The sequence below is a fragment of the Delphinapterus leucas genome, chromosome 8 (assembly GCF_059928025.1).
Source record: "Delphinapterus leucas isolate spDelLeu-1000000601 "Yukka" chromosome 8, BTC_Dleu_Yukka2, whole genome shotgun sequence".
In the NCBI taxonomy this organism is placed as follows: domain Eukaryota; kingdom Metazoa; phylum Chordata; class Mammalia; order Artiodactyla; family Monodontidae; genus Delphinapterus; species Delphinapterus leucas.
Window position 1 is genome coordinate 9,087,136 of NC_143136.1, and position 21,271 is coordinate 9,108,406.

Here is a 21,271-nt window from a genome sequence, read left to right on the forward strand (position 1 = left end):
GCACCCACACCAGCTGGTGCGGAATGAGGAAGGACCGCCGAGCCCGGAGGAACCTTGCTCCCTCTCGAGCCTCGTCTTCCTGCACCTTGAGCAGGACAGAGATTTGCTGCCCCAGTGTCAGCCGATGAAGCTGCTACCAGCCAGACTCGAAACCCCGGCCAGTGGCAGCTCGGGAATGTCCTCCGGCACGTGGCCCTCCCGGAAGGCCTGATGGCAGGGTGGACGCCCACCTGTCCCCACCGCCAGAGGCTGGACCGTCCTGGGGCCGTAGCACCCTGGGAGCTTGTTAGAAAAGCAGGATCTCATCCCAGACAGACTGGATGCGAATCAGCTTTTAATCAAGGCCACAACCCCCCCCCCCCCGCCCCCCGCCAGTGGCATGTTCATATCAGGTTGAGAAGCTGCTCTTAGCCTTGCCTCATGGTTCCAGGAACCTGTGAGGAGGGTGCCAGACAAACGGCCTCTCCTCCTGGGCGTTTAATGTAAACAGTTGGTCAGAGTGGGTGAGATTCTGAGACCCACTTTGCCACTGCTCACTGGGCCTCCATTATCTGCTCTTGCTGACTTTGGAGGAAGGCAGGCACTTGGAAGAGGATGTGGAGTGTAAGACCGAGAAAGAAGAAGAGAGATGCTGCCTGCTGAGTCCGCTTCTGGCTCTGCCACCTACTGCTGTGTGGCCTTAGCTGAGTAGCTTAACCTCTCTGTCCCTCTGTTTCCTCTTCTGTAAAATCAGGATAATAGAGGGCCTAACCATCTGAGTGTTATGAGGATTAAGTGAGTTAGCCCTTGTAAAATGCTTGGTAATCACTCAGTCAGTATTAATGAGGATTGTTGGCAGTTAATGAAGAACCTTGAAAGAATGTTGACGTGGGTGCTTTAGGAAGGTTTAGATGGAGATGGTTAGCAAATATTGGGCCGCCAAAATGTTCGTTTGGGTTTTCCGTAACATCTTACTTTTTGGCCAGCCCAATATTTACCTACTAGTTACCACAAAAATAAAGTTGATACTTATTCTGTATTGCATCATCATACAATTAAATTTCTAAGTCTGTTTCCTAAGAAGGGAAAAAAGCTTTCTTATAATTTTAGAAGGTCTCGTTATAATTGTTGCAAGGACATCTGACTCGAAACCTTGAGACCAAAGCATTTGGAGGCAGAACCAACAGGATTTGCTGTTGACTGGATGGGAGGAGATGGTGGGAGACAAGGCAAGGAATCAAGGATGACTGTTGATTTAAGCAACCAGAGCCCTGAGCCTGGAGGGTGGGAGGCCTGCAGGAGTTCTGGTTTGGACCTGGTACATCTGTTGGACACACACGTGCAGTGGTGAAGATGCTACATGTGCTGCTCTGTCCCCTCACATCCTGAACACCGGAGTGGCCTTTCACCTTGCATTCAGCCACACATGCTGGGTGAATACCACACCCCACCCTCAGCCATTTTTTGGATCAGTGATTTTGTTTCATTTTATTATGAAACGTTTCAAGCACAAAACGTTTCAGGCAGAAAACTGAAAGGATTTTACAGGGGAAAACGATATAATGGGGGAGGAGAGTCAAAGCTCCCATGCAAAAAAATTCCAAGAAATATATGTAGATACTTGCTTCTAAGGAGATGGAGCCTAACCCCCACCCCTTGAGTGTGGGCTGCTTATATCGACTGCTTCCTAAGAGGACAGAATTGAAAGAGGGAAGATGAAAGAGCAGCTTTGCATGGGAGAAACCTGACAACACTAGCTCAGCCAGGAGATCAAGGTCAGCATCGACAGGAATAGGTCCTGGTGACACTGTGCATCCTTGATATGCTGTGATGAGGATGTCTTCCTCCCCTAAACCCATAATCTCATTCGAATCATGAGGAAAACATCAGACAAATCCCACCTACGGGAGATTCTACAAAATGCCTGACCAGTGCTCCTCAAAACTGTCATCAAAAGCAGGGAAAGTCTGAGACTGCACAGCCAAGAGGAGCCTCCGGGGACATGATGACTAAATGGCATGTGTGATCCTGGATGGGGTCCTGGCAGAGAAAAAAAGACATTAGGGGAAAACGAAGGATACCTGCATAAAGTATGGACTTTAGTTGATAATAACACGTAAGTATTCGTTCATTAATTGTGACAAATGTCCCATACTAATTTAAGATGTTAATAATAATAGAGAAACCAGGTGCGGGGTATAAGGGAACTCTCTATACTATCTTTGCAATTTTTTTCTGTAAAACTAAAACGCTTCTAAAAAGTAACGTTTCTTAAAAAACACAACAACCATATACCCATCATGTAAATCCTACCCTTCACACTTTACTATCCTTATCACACTTCACATCTTTATCACACATCTGCCCTATCCTTTTTTTTTTTTTTTTTTAAACAGCCTCGCTTGACTACCTCTTCCTTTTTGCTCAAAACGGCACTCAGGAAGCCCGGGACCGCCCGGCACCCAACTGCCACAGGATCTCTGGGTCCCTTCACATTTGTTAGGCTGGATTTGCTTTCTGGATGCCCCATGCCCCAGGCTTGGCAGCTGCTGAAAACAAAGAGCTCTACTGTCACCTAGTGGATCTTTAAAGGTAAAGCGTTGAGTGCAGGAAAACGGGAAGGAGGCCCAGGGTTGATTCCACCCTAGTCCCTTCCACACTGATCCCCATCTCAATTCTAATTTAGACCCGGACATTTCCTAACTCTGGCCCCGATTCCCAACTGTGCAATCATTTTGTAGGGTTATACTATACTTTTCTAAAAAAAGAAAAAAACTCTTTTGGAAGCGGGCAGAGCATGAGGGGATTGGGAATTTCCGTTTTGCTAGCAGTTTTGACGACCGTGGAGAACAATTTTCGGGCCGTGGGTGTACCCTGTCCAGCCGCCCCCTCCGGCAGCAGCAGCGATGGTCCTGAGCGGCCTCGCTGTGCCGGCCACGGTCTCTCCCGAATACCGAGGCGAGCGGGCCCGGAAGGGAGTTTCCCGAGGGCGGGCGGCACTGCTCCGCCGTCCCAGGCCTCCTTTTTTGAGGGAGGCCCCTCACCTGGCCGCCCGCAGGCGTGGCAGTTCATGCCCCGGGGTTAGAAGGAACACAGCAAGCACGTCTTAGTGGGGTGTCCCTGTAAGCAGAGCCTGGGACCAGGGTTCAAATGCTAGTCATTTCCTTGGGTCTCAACCCCAGGAAACCCCGTACCGAGCGGGACGTGAGCCAGGGGAGGGAAAGCATCTAATAAAAGGTGTGTCAGTAAACCATGGACGCGGCGGCTTCGAGCCGAGTGCTGCTGGGGAGCACCCACCCCGGCTGAGGGGCCGGGCGCTGGGTGAGGGCAGCTTCTGGGGACAGTAACTGCTGTACTTCTGGTGCCCGGGGCCACAGCAAGCAGCTTCCGGAGAGCAGGAGGGGGTGCAAAGGGACTGGGGTGAGGCCCCGCCAGGTCCTCTTGGTGTGTCCGTGTGACGGGGGTCGCCACCGGCCCCCACCTACTCAGCCCCAGGGAGTTGGTCCCGGGCGGCCTCAGCCCAGCAGGACCGGGCGCTGTCGGGTTAGGAGCGGCGCCTCTGGGACCCTGGCCGCCTTCTGCACACGGGGGAGACTGTAAGGTGGGGAGCTGCAAGGAGGGGCGTGTGTGGGGGGGTTGCAGGGAGGCCCACCAGGGAGGAAGCAGAGGGAGCCGGCTGCCCGCCGCGTCTTAGGAAGCTTCCCTGGGCCCTGCCCGCCGCTTCCGCACGCGCTTGAATTGAATCTCCAACGAATAGAGGACCCAGATACTGAAAAGCGGAGCAGAACCGTGCTGCTCGCACGGAACAGCGAGTGTGCAGGTGATACAAGAAACAGGAATGCTCACGGGCTGCAGCTCATCTTGCGGAGGATGGTGAAAAACAGAAACCTTCCCCCAAATCTGGGTGCCTGTCTTCCTGAAGGGCTACCTAGAAACGTGTTTCATAATCTCAGAGCACACGACCTCCTGCGCAGACACCGCTGCTTGCCACGCTTGGGGACCGAGGGAGGGTCCCCGGGCAGCGCGCGGACACCGGCCTTCCGTGCACGCGCTGCACCCTACCGCCGCAGCGGGGACCGGAGCCGAGGTCAGGTGTGCGGCCCCCGCCCCACGGCCACGCGGGGACCCGGGCTGCGCCATCCCCCGAGGGTCACTGTGGGGCCTCGTGCAAGCGCGGGGCCGCGCGGCCCGCGAAGCAACAGCCGGCGCCCCGGAAGGCGTGAACTCCGGGAGGCGGCAGTGCCCGCGAGAAGGTGTAACTCTCCGCTCGCGTTAACCGTCTGGGGCTAAGTGCCCGGCGGCCGCGAGGGACCGGAAGTGCGCGCTGGCGCCGGAAGCGGGGTCGCCGCTCGGCGGGAGGGAGCACCTTGAGACTGTGGTGGGGGAGTCTCACCTCGTCCTTCGTGCCTTCACCTCTCTGGCGGGAGGGTCGTGAGGTGTGGGGAGGACATAGGAGTGGCCGGTGCCCCGCCTCGGGGCCTCTGCGGGGCGCGCTGGGCGCGGGGACTCACGGCCTCCGGCGGCTCCCGCTTCCAGAACAAGCGCGTGAGCGCGGCCGCCCTCCTCGGGCCTTCGCCACCACGGTCTGTTTGACCGTCACAGATGAAGGGAGATGCCGGGTAACTTCAGCTGCGGGCGTGGGGACGGGGGGCGGGGCGGGGGGCTGAAGGAGGAAGCGGAACTCGCGTGAGAGCCCGAATCCAGGCCTCGGTGTGGACTCTCCTTCCGCGTGACGCGCGGCTCCCCCGCTCACCCTCAGGAGGGGCAGCGTCGCCTGGTCCCGCCGTCGTCTTTGGAGAAGCGCGACAGACACGTGGGTTGCACTGCCTATAAGAGATTAACAGCAAAACGCTGTTATTCCGATTTCAGATGAGTGCTTTTGGCAGGAACACGTCGGGGAGGATGAAGACCCCATCCGCTGACAAGGGTTACAATATACCTCGAGGGCAGGGTTGTGTGCCACGTCTTAGCAGGTGGCCTGGAGGACGGACCTCCTTGCAGGTGCCATTTAACACTGTGCTTCCTTCCATAGTTCTTTCAACCTTCATTATAGTTTCACTCAAGGGACTTCGCCCGTGGTCCCAGGGTAGAGAATCCACCTTCCAATGCAGGGGACTCGGGTTCAATCCCTGGTGGGGGAACTAAGGTCCCACGTGCTGCTAGGCAGCTAAGCCCACGCAGGGCCACTACTGAGCTCCCGCACCTCAAGGCAGCAACTAATATCCAACACAGCACCCCCCCCCCCCGCGCCAAAAAAAGAAGAAAATATAATTTCACTCAAGTAATTTATAAATAGTCCTGCCAAGCACTCACTTTTATCTTAGCGTATTAATAATCACAGAACCAGCGACAGGATCTACTCCCCAAATGCTACGGTCTAAGAAGCAACGCTTGTATAAGGCTTAATAATACTTAACTGTGAAAGGCAAGGCCAGGGAGCTATGACCTAAATGAAAACCACATTTCTGACAACAAAAATAAAACCTCGAAGGGGAAAAAAAAGACTTAGAGGCTTGTGTATTAACTGTTCCTGGGTACAGTTTGTGACAAAGTTTGTGCTACTGTGTCTCCTGATGGTGTTGTTCACAGTGACACAGATGAATTTATCTATGACATAATAAAACCAAAAAACCGACAATGCTGTTTCTCCAAAATTTTATTTTAATTTAAATTACAGGGCCAGCCAGATAATCTGATAAGAAATTTACTTTTCCTCAAGAGAAAGGAAATGCTTCCATGGCATTGTTAACAATTGTATACATCTCCACCTTTTTTAAGGGTTAAAAAATCACACACTGAGTAACTGACTTATGTAAAATGAAACCTTTATAACACAAAAAGATACCACTTCCAGTATAGTAGTTTTGGTAATATGAATATATTAAATGATAACTTCAAATGCAACTTTTCAACTTTGAATGTTTTCACATTTTAACAACAAAAACCCCAAAGTCTTAACTATCCCCAGATTCCAATGCAATAGTAATACATCAGTGTTTTCTTTGACACACTGCACCCCTGTCTTCCACACAAAGGCTCTAGTGCTATGACAGCATTGCCAAAGTGGAAGCTGTTGTTTCAAGTTCTAAGAACCAGCTTGGCAAGGAAACCTTTCTTCCACTTGGTGTAATTAATGTTTGCACACGGAATCCAGATACCCAGCACTGGACCACAAGAACCAGAATGATGCATCGCAGCCAAGTCTGCCTTCCTAAACATCTTGGATATTTTCATTTCAAGGAGCTTGGATTGCTTTCTCTAGTTCCGATAGAAAAACATGAATTATTTTACACAGATTTTGGTAAAGACAGCCTCAGGAAAACCAATTATAAGTGTAGACTGCCATTTCAATTAAACAGAATAAAATATATCTATGTTTTCTAGAGCTGTTTTCCTAACAGGTGCTCCTAGAAGGAGATCTTAAAGCCGCTGAAACATCAATTGGGAGTCTCACTTTACTGGCTGATAATTCAATTAGTAAGAGAGGCTAGCAAAGAATAATTATATAAATTTCTTAATCAGCTACAGCCATGCTGAATTCGAACTGACAAACTCTGATTTGTAAGTTGTTAGTTGTGATCTTCATATCACTAAGATGAACAGATACCATTCTAATAACTTTACATAGATATATTCTAGGAGATGTTCTGCCGTGGTCACAGTAACAAAAAAGTGGTGCAAAATCAGTTACTTTATAAATACTGATAATTTGCAGCATTAAGGAACAGGACATTAAAAAAAATAAATTTCCCCATAGGACACCTATGACTAGGAACTCTTCTTTTCCTAAGAGAAGCCAAAGTTTTAATTATTCAGTTTCACAACTATTGTACTGGATTACTTTAAGAAAGAAAAGGTGCTCTACAGAGGTCTCCCCCACACACAAAGAATCGGTGTTAATTTAGCATAATCGGTATCATTCATAGATGTGGAGAACTCATGACTCATTTTAAATGAGTGAGGCCAATATTAATGCAGGAAAGTGTAGCTGACTGAGTTCCAGATCTGTATTGTAGCCTACTGATGGCACCCCACTGGATAACTGAATACAAAGGACTGGTTTACTTTTTCTTTTAATGCTGTGATACTTAAATCAGCATTTTCAGGTGATCTGAAGTATTTCAATTACATATTATGAGCATTCATTTTTTGCAAAAACTCAATATTAGGTAATAGTTACATACTAATACAATAACATTCCTCTGCTGTACAAATTAAATCATTTAAAAGAAATGAGCATTCTAAGAATTATATACAAAAGGAAACTGTAAGCATTGTTGAAATGAAATGCGAGGTGTCATTGCTAGCTCTACTGTTTTAAAATACCTTCAAAAAGTAAAATTAACAAATACCCTTCAACATATCCAGGTTTACAAGTCTCAAGAAAATCAAATGTCAAAAAATTCTAGAAAGCTGTGAAAAGCATATATACATTTTCCTTATGACCTTACGAAGCTTCACAATTTTGAGAAGCTGCTAAGTTTCAGTATCAATTTATTCGTGTGTCAACTTTATCCACCCAAGAAGCTCACATCTTGGATATAGTTCCCCTATGATTTCAAATAAAGCTCTGCACAGTCTTCCATTAGTGAAGGCATATAATCTTACCAAGAATCCACACCCAGATCTTTAACAAAGATAAAGGCAAACAAGCAGGTCTGCTCTGATAGTATCAGTGCCCTCTTCCCCTAACACACACTATCATCTACGCATTTGCCTTCATGAACCTAGCCATGTTCACAACTTCTACAGCAAACGGAGTCTTTGAATTCTGAAATGACACAAAGATCAAGAAAAAGTCCACGTGTGCTCTAGTGCGCAAGAAAGCAGCAGCTACGTTCTCCAACTTGGACTAAAAAAAACAAACAAGGTAAAATGAAAACCGTTCACTTAACAGCAGATTAGCAGTAATGTTCCTCATGAATTGATAACAGTGCCTGATGCTGAACAGCTAACAGCAAATGCTGAATTTGGATTTAATATTTTAGATGTTTACAGGAAATTAGGCTTCTTGCTGAGCTGGTCTCTTCAAATCCCTGATCTGTTTAACTAAATAGGTCTTCTCATCGTTAAACTGTTCATCCTCGGTCCTGTCATTCTGGAACTTGCTGAGGAACTCTATAAGTTTGGTCTGGTTCTTGAGGAGGATGTCTAGGATGGGCTGCGTCTTGTTAGGATTGGCTACAAACACCTGCACAGAGAAAAATCAACATCAGCCAAAGGGAAAGAACAAGACACGGGGACATGTATGCCGCAGTTAGCAGAGCACATGCTATACACATCCAATGCTTCCCTGGGGCCTGTGGTGAAGCCAGGATTATTAATTCAGAGGTGTTCGCTTTGGAAGACCTTATTTTACAATTTAAAAAAGGGGGAGAATTACATGTTTTAGCACAAAAAGGACTGACATATTCACTCATGCTCTGAAACTCAGCAGTTGGTATTAAAATATAGACTTTGATTGTAGAATAAAATGAGCAGGAGTTATTTCTGGGCAGAGGAGGTCAGAATGGATTTTAAGAACAAAAAGCTCCGTGGAAAGCATTAAGAAATGGATTACCCTTTACTTGATGATTAATAATCTTCTATGCCAAAGAAAAACGACACCCCTCTACAAATAAACTTTTCTTGTTCCCAAATGCGAATGGTATATACCCTGTTTCTGGGTCTATTTTTGTTTAAATGTTGTACCACACAACTATGAAAATTGACTGAACTGAGCTGTGTCACTGAGATTACCAAAATGAACCTAATAAAACTTCAGTAATTTGTAAATGAAATGGGATGAACAACTAGTGTTTATGCTTTTAGTACTCTACCTTAAAAACGTGGAAGGCCTCAAACTGGATGTTACGGCTTTTGTCTCGTAGAAGGTTCATCATTAACTTGAGGTTCTCAGGTTTACTGATGTATTTTGTCATAATTGTGAAGTTGTGTCTGTCTAATAGTAGCTCACCGAGAAGCTGAGAAGACAAACAATTACTCTTCCATTATCATTTAAGATTTGAAGTAAAACCAAAGTTTTAAAAACAATTCATTAAATTATCATCATTATTAAGCACAGAATATTAGTAGGCACTCAAAAGACTGATGAACGGAACTGAATTATGACCTAAAAGCTAACGAGTGCCTCCTATTTGTTACTTGAAGACCTACCTTTTCTTCTGGGGTTTAAACCCTGACACTGCTCTCTGAAGAGGACATTCCAGTCACATTTGGCCCAGAATCTGAGACTGTCAGAACCTATTCTTTAAATACGCATTTGTGTTATCTCAGTAAAAAGAAACTGGTCAGACGATAAGTTACTGAATAACTATATACCTTAGCTTAATTTAAAAATAATTTTACTATTTCTTATTTTATTTATCTGAACTTTACAGGACAAAGGGTTTCATGTACAAAGTTTTCCACATACTTACCTCTAAACACACCAAACTTATCATTTTATCTTATCTGATTCAGAAAGGTTTATAAAAACAAATACTTTTCTGTTCCTTCTTAAGCAAGGTATCCTGAAGATACTCTAAGCTTTTCTTAGTGACTCCTCAACATTACTAAAAATGACATTAATTAAGCTAAAAAAAAAAGTTCATGCCTTCAGCTAAGTCTGTGCTTCCTGAGTTCTATGGAGTTGACTATACCGTATCAGCCCTTAATTTTAAAATTGTCCCTGCTTGTTCTAGATTTCTCTTTTTCTGAAGCCAGCAGTCACCTCTTCATGCTGTCAGTGTGCCAACTTCTAGTCAAGGACTAGTGTGCAGGTGGTATAACCTGCCTGGGGACAGGGACCAAGCTGTGGTCCTTGTGGACACAGGCAGAAGCAGAGCAGTGGAGAGCCTGGCCCCTGGCACCAGCCTTCCTGGGTTCCAGTCCTGACTCCCTGCTCCCTGTGAGTTCTCTAACCTTGAGAATGTTATTTAACTTCTCTGTGCCTCAGTTTTATCATCTGTACAGTGGGAGTGGTTAATGGACCTATATCTTATGAGAGTATAGTGAGAAGTAAAAGCATGAATACACGAAAAGCACGCTGGACCCGAGTCTAATAAGAGACATGGAGTGACGTCTAAGGGAAGGAAAATGCATGGATAGAGCTACTTTGCCATGGTTTACTTGCTGTTATTAATTCCTTTCTGGGTTCCTAGCTATGTTCTAGATACCTGAAGTTCCCAGATAACTGATCTCTAGATAAATAACATGTCATCATAGTAAATCAAAAATAACCTGATGTGCAGGAAAACAAATCTATTCTACTTAGGATTTATAAAGAATTTAGAGGAAGAATTCAAAAGCTCACATAGGTTTCACATCAAATCTGAATCAGAAAATATACAACTTTCAAAGTAAGAAGCCCAGTATTTACTCTTATGGAGGCTCAAAAGGTAGTATTAAGTATGCATAGACTTATTGGGTGTTAATTTTCTGTCACAGAAACCAAAGAAATACTGAAAATGACTCATTTCAATGTGATTATCTAGAGAAGGATGACCAGTAATTTAAAGAATTTCTTTGGACATAAAAATAAAAAATTGGGGGAATTCCCTGGCGGTCCAGTGGTTAGGACTCCATGCTCTCACTGCCGAGGGCCAGGGTTCATTCCCTGGTCTTAGAACTAAGATCCCATAAGCCATGCAGCGGGGCCAAAAATAAACAAAAACAAACAAACAAATAAATAAATTGAAGCTTGGTACAGGGAATACAAATTTGCTGGTAAAATAAACATAGGGATAAATAAATGCCAATGTGGCAGCAAAAAAGAGAGTACAAATTAAAATACATTTTTAGAGTACCACTGGTCCTCAGAATTTCTCCATGTGTTCATGAGAAACTGTAGGAATGAAAGACTTGCTTCATATCCGTTCCTTCGCTAGCCATACAGTGTCTCTGGGGCAACGATTCAAATCTGCTGTTGTAGCCGAAACAGCCACAGACAATATATAAATAAAAGAATGCATCTGTGTTCCAATAAAACTTTATTTACAAAAATACACAGTGGGCTGGATTTGGTAGTTTGCCAAACCCTGTTCTAGAGTTTTAAATATTTAAGTTTCAAATGGAATTGTCCACATCCTATTTTGATACAAAGCAGCCAAACTCGTCTACGGTTCACAGTGTCACTGCTCACAGCCACCCCTCTCCCCTCACACAGCAAGCCTGTGCCATCTGGGCAGCATTCTGGGGAACAAAACACCTGCAGCGCCTTCAATTTGGTGATACGATTCTAAGTTTTAACAATAGGCTCCCAAATCTAAAATACCTCATTACTAAATGATTAAATCCTCTTCAAAATTCTGTATCTTCCATTTTGGTATCTCTAACACATGAGGAGGTGAGCAGGGGCAGCTGCCCCGCATGAACCACTGCTGAACCCCGCCTGTTCCTTTCCACAAAAATCTTGACCATGGGCAAGTGTATTTTCCTTGCAAAGGTCTAGAACCCATAGCAACATATCTCCCTTTCCCCAAACACACATTTCAAATAAGGGGTGGAGAGAAATGCATTACTTCAATAATTTGTCATACCTTGAGTGACTGTCTTTTTGTCACATAATTTTCTGAATGAAGTAACTTCTCATATTCACTGAAGAACTAAAAGACAAGAAAACACGTATCAGAGTTATTTTTTTAAAGACCAGTAGTAACATTAAAAAGCTTGAGTACAAACTTCTAACAGCACAAAGGCCAATCGCTGCCCAAGCTCAGCCCCTCCTGTCTGCTTCACACCCATCCTCAAGGTGATACCCACTGGTTACCTCCACGAAGAAGGCTCCTGGCCCCCTCCCAGCTCTAGCCAGGTGCGCATATAGCTTAAATCTGGTCCTCTTCTGTCCAAACTCCATATGCACACAACATAACTCCCTTTCCCCCACTGTTTCTCACTGTTGAGTCAGCTCTCATTTCCTGGTGTTAGATTAGAAAATTCCTATTTTTTTACAACTCAACTAGTCCAAAGCACAAGCACAAATAGAAAAGTTGCCTGTTCTTTCAAAGCAAGAAGAGAAAATAATTAAAAATAGAAAAGAGAAGAAATTCAGCACTTTTAAATAGGCAGGTGTCCCACACAAGGTAGGACTTGAGCTCAAACTTGACTAATGGGAGAGATTTCGTTCGGAAATGGGGAGGAGAAGAGATACTCTTGGGGAATAGAAAGGGAAGAACACAGCATGAGCGAAGACCTGGAAAATGCAAAATGATACAGATATAAGAGCTGATGAATGTCCACTAGATTTACAAAATGGTGCTCCCTAACAAGAACAGTGTCCCTGGAATGGTAAGGAGCAGGAGCAGAAGCAGAGGAAAGCAGGGAGGTGGGAAATAGAAGTGAAGGGCACACAAGGGCTAGGGCCACACTTCCCAAAAGTTAGAAGAGAAGGCCACTTAGCTGTTTGTTTTAACTACAGACAGGTTTTAAAAGTTCCAAAGTTTTGCAGTACTAGTATGACTCTGCTGGGTATCAGTGCTTTACTGAGACCTTTCCTTGGTTGTGGTGGGTGGTAGAGGATGCCTGCTTTGTAATTTGTCCATGCTAAAACCGTTTCTACCTTTGCTTTATGATGGGTTCTCATCAGCCATTCGTCTGTGGTTTAGAGCAGGGGTTGGCAAACTATAGCTCATGGGCCAAATCCAACCCACCGTCTGTTTTTATACAAGTTTTATTGGAACGCAGCCATGCTCATTTGTGTATGGTAAACAAATTCAGTTTATGAACTCTTTATGGCTGCTTTTGCAGTAGAACAGACAGGAGAGCTGACAGAGACTGCATGGCTATGAAGCCTCAAATATTTACTATCTGGGTGGCCCTTTAGAGAAAACGTTTTCCAGCCCTTGGTTTAAAGCTAACCAGAACTGCCTATGCATTCATTCTGTTGCTTATCTCTAGGAAGAGGTGGGATGGCCATCTATTTAGTATGCAAGCAACTAAAACTTTTCTCTTCAGAGATGGCTGTTAACCCTACCTTCTCTCAAATGATCGTCAAGCCAATGATCAAACAATTGGGTCTGCCTTTAATCAATAATGCAGAAACAGGAACACCTCAAGTTCTCGACAGAAAATGCAAGTTAAGATTTTCTGCTGCATAATTTTTAGGGTAAGCTTGGTTGCAAGAAATTATTCTCAAGGAGAACTGCCTGGTTAGATTTTATCCCTGGGCCAGCAATAAAGGACTAGGAGAGACAGAGGTCAGGCACTGTTTGGGCCCCTCAAAGATTTGCTCTCCGTGAGCGCCATTCTATTTACTGCAGAGGCATGCTCGGTGACTGCGTCCACTACATGACACTGTAATTCAATTCCCGTCTAAGAATGTCGATGGGAGAAATTTGTTCCAGGTCCCAGTGCTAGAAAAGGCTGTTTCTTTTGAACAGGCTTTACAGATACTGTGAGCTTTTCCTTGGTTTTGTTTCCCTCTATGCTTTAATTATTAGAAAGCTCAGAGTCAAGTGTACAGATTCTAGAGCATGTGTTTTTGCCCAGTAACTCCACCTCGGCTTAATTTAAATTGCCTGCACCTCCCCACTTTCCTTCTCCTCCTTGGATCTGACTGCACTGCATGCACATTTCTGTCAGCTGCTGCACATAAATTTGCTAAAATCCTGTTAACCAATGTCACCCATTAATAACATATAGGAAAATATTTTATCGCAAAATTAAAGCGACATCATTGCCGGTAGCAAATTTCTAGGAAATTAGTTTTTATCTTTGGTAGGTTTTAAATTAAGATACTCATATGTTTAATTAAAAAAAAAAACCCTTGAGACTATGTGGTAATAGAAATAATAATGCTAATGTTTATTAAATGCTTACTGTGTTCCAGGCACTGTGTCTTGCATTTGACACACACATTCTTATCTAATCCTCACAGCAACCCAGTAGTAAGAAGGTGCTATTATGAGCCTTCTTTTAGAACTGAAGATCCTAAAGGCACAGAGGGTGAATGAAGGCTGCTGCCCAAGAGCTAGAAGCACACGGTGGAGCTGGGACTTGAAGCCAAACTCCACGCAGTCTGGTGCCAAAGCCCACGCTTCTAACTACTGTAAAAGGCACCAACAAAACGACTGTGCTTCCGATTTAAACCAACAAATGCACAGGAAAAAAAAACACACCCACATCCCAATGTACACGGGCAGAAAAAAAAAAAAAAAGACCAGCTATGTTTAAGCCATTGATGAGGCTATTTATGAGGGAATTAATATGTACTCAGCACTGTGTTAGGATGTTACTGGGAGTGGGAGGGAAAGACGGGAAAAGGAACACGAGAGAATTAGAAAGCATAGGTTTTGCCTCCAAGAATCTTCTAATTTAGTTCAATGGCACAGTGAACAGTGAAGTATTAACAATACCTAGGATTTTAAAAATTCAAACAACTAGTGGAAGAATGAAAACCTAAGCCAAATCTTGGGGGAGAGATAGAAATTTTACGTGGATTGTTACTATCATAACTTCTCCAGGAGCACCTATGAGATCTTGGACAATGCCTACATTAAACTAGTACGGCATAAGGAAGTGCTCATGGGAATTGTGGAGAGCAGAGCTGACACATGGTGGGAGAGAACACATGATGCTACTGCTGTGATGATCAAGGGCAACCAGGTTATCAGAGCACCCAGCACTATTCACAAACCTCTGGGGGTTCTACTACTAGCTCAATCTGGAGGGGGCCTTAAGGCTGGGCTAATCCAATGTCTTCATTTTACAAATAAGGACAGACTTCTGAGTCCCCCAGCGGGCCTCGGTCTTGGTCACAAGGAGTCAGCAGCAGAGCAAGGGCAGAACTGGCTGCTGCGTCCTCTAGGCTAGAGTTCTGCCCATCTACCTGCTGCTGTGCCCCTTTCTCTCTATTTGTAAGCAGCAGGAATGTGAGCAACTAACGGAAAGTAAGGGGAAGATAAGAAGTCAGACGGTAATTTTCTTTTTATCTTAACTGTATATTATCATTCAGCAGCAAAGTGCTTTATTTTCCTCTTCTAAAGCGAGAAAAGATGCAAAGTGCAGTGTGTCATCAAAAAGATAAAATTCTGTTCTGACCACGTAACGCTCTATACCTTGTTTTAGTAGAGAAATGATTACAGCACCAATTAAAAACATTGTATTTCCAAAATAAATACTCTGGTACAAAATCTAATTAAAATCTTTCATTTCTGGTAACAAAACTTACAATGTGCTATTTTAAAATAGTGTTTCATGTACTTACTCTATCATAATGTTGTTCCAAAAATTCTGCGCTGAGCAATTTATGTCTTGTAAGTAAATCCTAGGAAAAGAAAATACACTTTTTACAGTTGTTTGGCATTCAAGTTCTTTTAGAAAAGAGAATCCTAAACATTCCACGCCATTTTACCTGATAAAAACTGTTGTTAAAAATTACTATACTTAAAAACATTTGAGCATGAATTGTACTGAAAATGTTGATTCTATGTAAGAGCAAATGAAATCATTAATAATCAAATTGTGATTGTAATGATTGAGTGTCACAGGTCTACAGCTCTTAGAAGGAAAAATTTAAAAAAAATTTATAAGGCAATGGAGATAAAAACTCAAAGAAAGGGAATCAAGAATTGAAATGAAATAAAAGTAAACGGTTGTGATAAAATGTCAAATAGTATACTGCTGGTGGCGAAAGAGGACATTTCTTTTATTAGAAAAAGTACTGGAGGTTCCATCTTCTTCCTCCTAAATTCAGTTACATTCAGTTTCATACTGAATGCAATCTTTTTTCAGAGGTAGAATGTTTTTTAAAAGCCCCATCATATTATAAACATTAGCTCCTAAGTAAGCAGACTAATGCTGCAAACATGTAGCACCAGAAGTTAGTATGACCTAGAGTCCAATTGTGCACCCCTATGAAATCGAGCTTACGCCTCACCCCATGAATTTCCCTGGAAACAACTCAAGGATCATTCATTCAGAAAACACCTACTATGTGCCAGATAAAGTTCTAGGTGCTGGGGCTACAAAGACAAAAAGATATGGTCCTTGCCTTCAAGGACATAGAAGTCAGCAATCAACTAGGCTTGGTCTCACCAGGTGGGTGGGAACAAGAATGGAAACACGTGACAGCAGGAACAGCCAATTCATCTTTGGTGAATTAATGAATTAAATTCCTTTACAGCTGCCCACTGGAGAGGTCACTGCCAACAATCCCCTTTCTGCAAACCAACTTTCCTTTAACTTGTTTTCTTTGCTGTGTATGTTCGACTTACCCAGGTTACAATGAACTAGTGTTTCCTGAAGTATGTCCTGAGAAGTACTCTAAGGAATGCTCCATGGTCAACGAATGAGGAAAGAGCTACAGCTCTGGTACCCTCGTGGGGATCCATCAGGTTTCAAGAGATTTTGCAGGGAGCTCTTTTGCTGCCGGCTTGTTAGCACCCTTCCCTGAAAGGCCTCCTTTGCAGAGGCTTTCCCCTGGCCTAGTTACTTCCAACCTTTGGACCTCGACTCAAACATCGCCTCCATGGGGGACCCTTCCTGACTGGTCACTGGCACCAAAGCATGGTCACAGTTATGACTTGACATCTGTGGGATTATTTTATTAATGTCTCTCTCATGATAGGCTGTAAAGTCTATAAATACAAGGGTCATGTCTATTTTTACTAATCTCTGAATCCCCAGCACCTATGCAGTATCCAGCACATAGTAAGAGCTTAATATTTAATAAATAAGTGAATGAACCAACAGAATCAGGGAACATGTTTGGGAAAACAGCACATTAAGCAATCTTCAAAGTATGCTTTTAAGAAGGCTTCTAACTCTACCCCAAAGACTTACAGGTGTTCAAACTGCTGGATGGGGTATGTGTCCTATGCCCATGGAAGGTCTACCCAATTTTTCCTAAATCCCCCTTGGAGATTAAACAGGCAAAATTAGAAAACCTGGAGTTTGAGTACCTTCAAGCATCTGGAAAGAAATGCTATGAGGCTTCCCCACATGGAAAGGAGGAGATGGCAGGGCTAGAAGAATTTATATTATCTATTGGTCCATGGGGTCAGATGTGAGGGAGACAGGAACATGAGAACCTTATGGGAATGTATCAAGCATGCTTGTTAAAGAGTGTGTCCCGCCTCTAACACGCTACTGTGTGGTCTATGACGGTCTCCCCTGAGTTAGGAGCCTCAAGGGCAGGCGTTTGTCTGGACAGATCACTGCTGAACCGGGAATTCCCTGGCAGTCCAGTGGTTAGGGCTCTGCACTTCCACTGCAGGGGGCCCTGGTCAGGGAACTAAGATCCCACAAGCCGTGCAGTGTGGCCAAAAAAAAAAAAAAGAGATCACTGCTGAACCTCAGGACCTAAAGACACGAGCAGGCACTCAGAGACTTGTGGAATGAACTGAATGAACAATGAAAAACTTAATTTAAGGACTGCTGTGGCTAGATCCATGCAAGACTGAGTGTCACGTCTACTTTTTGTGGCTGGGTCTTTCTGAAGGCCACTGTAAGGAAGTACAGAGCCGGGAGCCAGGTGCTCACCGCTCTGTCATGATATGACGAAAGAGAATGCCAAAGGAGGGGGTCTCAGAGACAACGGCTCTCCACTGGGGTTGGTTTCTTAGAAACAGGTAGGTAGAAAGTATTACCCTGAAAAGCAAAGATCCTAAATATGCTGCACCAGAGTTTTTTTCTTTAGGTCTGAGTAAGGTGACTATTTACCTTGAAAGCTGTATCTCCAGCAGCAGCAAGAAGCTCACAGTTGGGCCACACATGACAAGGGGGAACCTCAAACATCTCCCCATCAGAGATTCTACTTGTTATCATCTGGTTTAAAGAAAGAGACCAGGAAGCTCAGGAAACCACTGCCAATCTAGGAATCACTTCTCCATGGTCTTGGGGGTAGGAGAGACTGGAAAGGGGTGCTGAGGCTGCTAAAGCAGCCCTTCTTTAAGGAGAGGAAAACATTAGCAGGGAAGGAACAATTGCTGGGAGCCGGCACAGAGTAAAAAGGCTGATACTAAGCTGGGAAAAGAGGAAGTGGGGACTTGCGCAGAGCCTCTGTCTCCTGAGAGGTGGGAAAAGACCTTACCCTTGGAACTAGAGCCGAGAGCTCTGGAGAGCTCAAACCAGGCTGGGGTGGGAGTTGGGGGGGGGCAGAAACTGACAGATCAGAAAACGAAGGCAAGTGGTCATGCAGCCAGCATCTGGTAAGCGACCTGCAGAGTGGACAGGGTGCACGCGGTCCCAGATCAGCAGAGCTGCTGGGCCAGACAGCAGGGGGACAGAAAGAACCTGTTAAATTCCAGTACAGCCGAGACCCCGGTATTACCTGGAGAAAGGTCAGGGGTCATCTCCCAAGTCCAGCAGGTTGAGCAGCCGACTTTTAGGGTGGGCTGAATTAAAAAGATTCCTAAAAGTTATGTGAGTTTGGGTCCCGAACATCATGTCACAAAGACAGCCCTGGAATCCCTAAAGAAATGCTGCTCACCCGGGGCTATTTTCACAGAGGCTTGGCAAGTCATGTGGCCCAATTTCGTACTTGATGACTGTCTATGTCCAAGGACAAGAGACTCAGTTCTTCCAACTGTGTGGTTCACCTTTGGAGCTCTGAAAGTCAGAAAGTTCCTCCTGTGCTACAGAGTCAAAACCTATCCCCAGGTTATTTCCAGAAAACTGTCAGACTCAACAGAACTAGGTTTAGTACATTTTCTCTAGGACCCACTTTAAATACAAGTGGTGCTCTCACGCAAGTCCCTACCGAGTCTCCTCTTCTTCAGGCTAAATACGTCCAGTTCCTTTAACCACTCCTCGAATGACAGGTTCTCAGTCCCCCTCACCATCTACTGTCTTCTGAAAGTCATCTATTTGTCTATGTGCCTCTTAAAGTGTAGCGCCTGGAATGGAACACATTTATGTGTTGTTACCTTATAAGCTTATAGTGGGGCTGAGACCATCGACAGCTCCTTAGGTCACATGTTATGTGGTCACAGGTAGCTTAGGGGCAGGGCAACAGCATCATACTGTTTAATTTTACTGGACATACTCAGAATTTTGTTTACTCAGGGTGGGCTCTCTAGTCAGACTGCCTGGGTTCAAATTCTGGCTTCCCCATTTATGGTCTGACTTCCCCCAACATTTCTAGGCTTCAGTTTCCTTATCTGTAAAGGAGATAATAACAGTATCTCCTTCATAGGGTTGAGTATGATATGACGTTACCTGCCTTTTAGTCATTATTACACTCTGTAACAATTACACCTAGCATTACCTATTATTATTATGCCTTACTCCCACATCTCATATTGACAGAGCTGAGTCCTCCGGAGGACGACCTCAGTTCATCCGTATTTAATTTCAACCTGTTATCTTCTGGCCTCTCTGGATCTTTATGAGGCCTTATTTCAGGATCTCTGTTATCTGCCTTCTATCCCCTCATGGTATACATTTGTTATCACCCTTTATCTAAGTCTTTAATAAAAATGTTCAGCTGTGCTGAGTAAAGACAAATCCACTAAAAATTCTGCTCCAGGAGGGTGGCAATCCATTTTCTGGCTCCTTATGGATATGGCGTTCAATTAATTATGAACTGCTACCCTGAAACTCCATCTAGCTCCTATCTTTTCATTGTTTCCATGAAAACAGACCTGTACAATTATTCAACATCTAATATATCCACATTGTCATAAAGGAATAATTCTAATAGCTACTGTTCACTGCACCCATACTATGTGAAGACACAATAACCCTGACATACTAGTATTACCTACATTTTGACAGATGAAAAGACTGAGGTTAAATCAGCAGCAGAGCTGGGAACTGAATCCAGGCAGCCACACCCTTAGCCCCCTGGTCTACTGGCGTCTATGAGATTAGTATGACTGAACTTACTCTTAGTGAATCCATGCTGGCTGTGGGTACACGGTTTCCTTTCCAAAATGCTCAGAAATCATCTCTTTAGCAATACTTTCTAGTACCTCACACAGGTATAATATCGAGCTCCACCAGCCTCTCTGGGGAATCTACCTTCTTTTACTCTGGAAAATTGGAAATATATTTGTGGGCCTTCTGATGTCCCTCCCCATCTCCTTAATTCCTCAAAAAAAAAAAAAAATCACGAACAAATATTTGGCCACTGATTTACTATCTCAGAACCCCATTCGTTCAAGCTATGAATCTTAGACATATTTCACGCAGGTAGTTTTAATTTCCTTTTAAGACTCAGCACCTGTTCCTTGGACTTTAAATCCAGGGTTATGGATAAGCTGCATTTGTTTCAAAGTTTTTGTGTGTAGAGTGCACTTTCTGGGAAGGTAGCTCTGGTCATATTCTCGAAGGAGAGCACGAACCATCTACTCTTTTCTGATATAAAAATGTTCTTTGCAAAGAAGACATTAGCAAACCAGAAGAGGAGCGGTCCTCCCTCCCTGCTTGTCAGCACCTCTGGTGTGAAAGTGAGACCAGAGCCGACCAGACATTTTCAGGAGGGGTGGGTGGTACCTTCGGCGTGTTTGGTAGGTCTGTGCCTCTCTTATATTGTCTTAGTTTTGGGCTCTACTTAACTTTGCTTCTTGGACAGCTCTCCATTCAGGAGGCTCTTTAATTAGCTCTGCCCCTTCTGAGTCATCGGGAGCAGCTGAGATACAGAAGCCAAGCTCGCTCCTCACTGCTCTCTCTTCTAGAGCTCATCCTTAGAATCCTACATGGTTTTAAAGTTTTTCTTCAGGTAGGGAATACCTGCCTGACTCTGCCCAATCCTTCCCTCTCTGGCTACCACGACCTGACAGGGCTGCTTTACCCACAGTGATTCCATCACCACCGTTTTCTTCTTGGTGAGAATTTCATTCAAAACAGCAATCCTATCTGAGATGGAATTATCAGCAAGGCCAATCAGGGACTCACATCTGTGGCACAGAGTTAGCACCTCTCTCTCACCTCTGAGCCAACTGCGCCAGGAGCGTGTGACCTGTGCTCTTCTTGGTCAGGCGGTCTGGCTGCATTCTCCGACCCCACTGCTGCTCCTCTCCTCTGCCCTCACCCTCCTCCTCCCAGAGTGTCCCACGCTCAGGCTTCTGGCTTTCTTCCCACCCAGGAGTATCCCTTCTTGACACATGGTGCTGCTACATCTCCCTTCATTACAGGTCTGCTTCTTTTGAATGGGGCGTCCCCTTCCATCAGTATATCCCAGGTCATGAGTCCCATCCCACCAAGTGCAGTGATACCTAAGATGTCATATTTTCCACTCTATGTTATAATCTCATATTCATTTCATTTTGCTTTGTACATTAACATATAAATATCTGAGGTCTTCTGACATCCTCTCTAATAATCCCTAGGCGGCCAAGTTCCCAGGCTTTCATCCCATTTTGAGGGTGTT

General features: G+C 44.5%; 1 protein-coding gene across 10 annotated transcripts in view; it reads right to left on the bottom strand.

Moving 5' to 3' along the window:
• Positions 1 to 5,617: 5,617 nt before the first annotated feature.
• The window catches only part of CAB39 (calcium binding protein 39), an 86,468-nt gene continuing 70,814 nt past the window's right edge, over positions 5,618 to 21,271 (bottom strand). For 9 of the 10 annotated variants that reach the window (XM_089916233.1, XM_022567922.3, XM_089916236.1 and 6 more), the window contains 4 exons: positions 15,164 to 15,223; positions 11,499 to 11,564; positions 8,799 to 8,942; positions 5,618 to 8,170 (listed from right to left, as the gene is read on the bottom strand). In XM_089916233.1, the coding sequence (XP_089772359.1) occupies positions 7,982 to 8,170; positions 8,799 to 8,942; positions 11,499 to 11,564; positions 15,164 to 15,223 (459 nt within the window). In that variant the 3' untranslated portion in view covers positions 5,618 to 7,981. The remainder of the gene's footprint in view (positions 8,171 to 8,798; positions 8,943 to 11,498; positions 11,565 to 15,163; positions 15,224 to 21,271) is intronic. The other variant, XM_089916237.1, reaches the window with a different exon arrangement.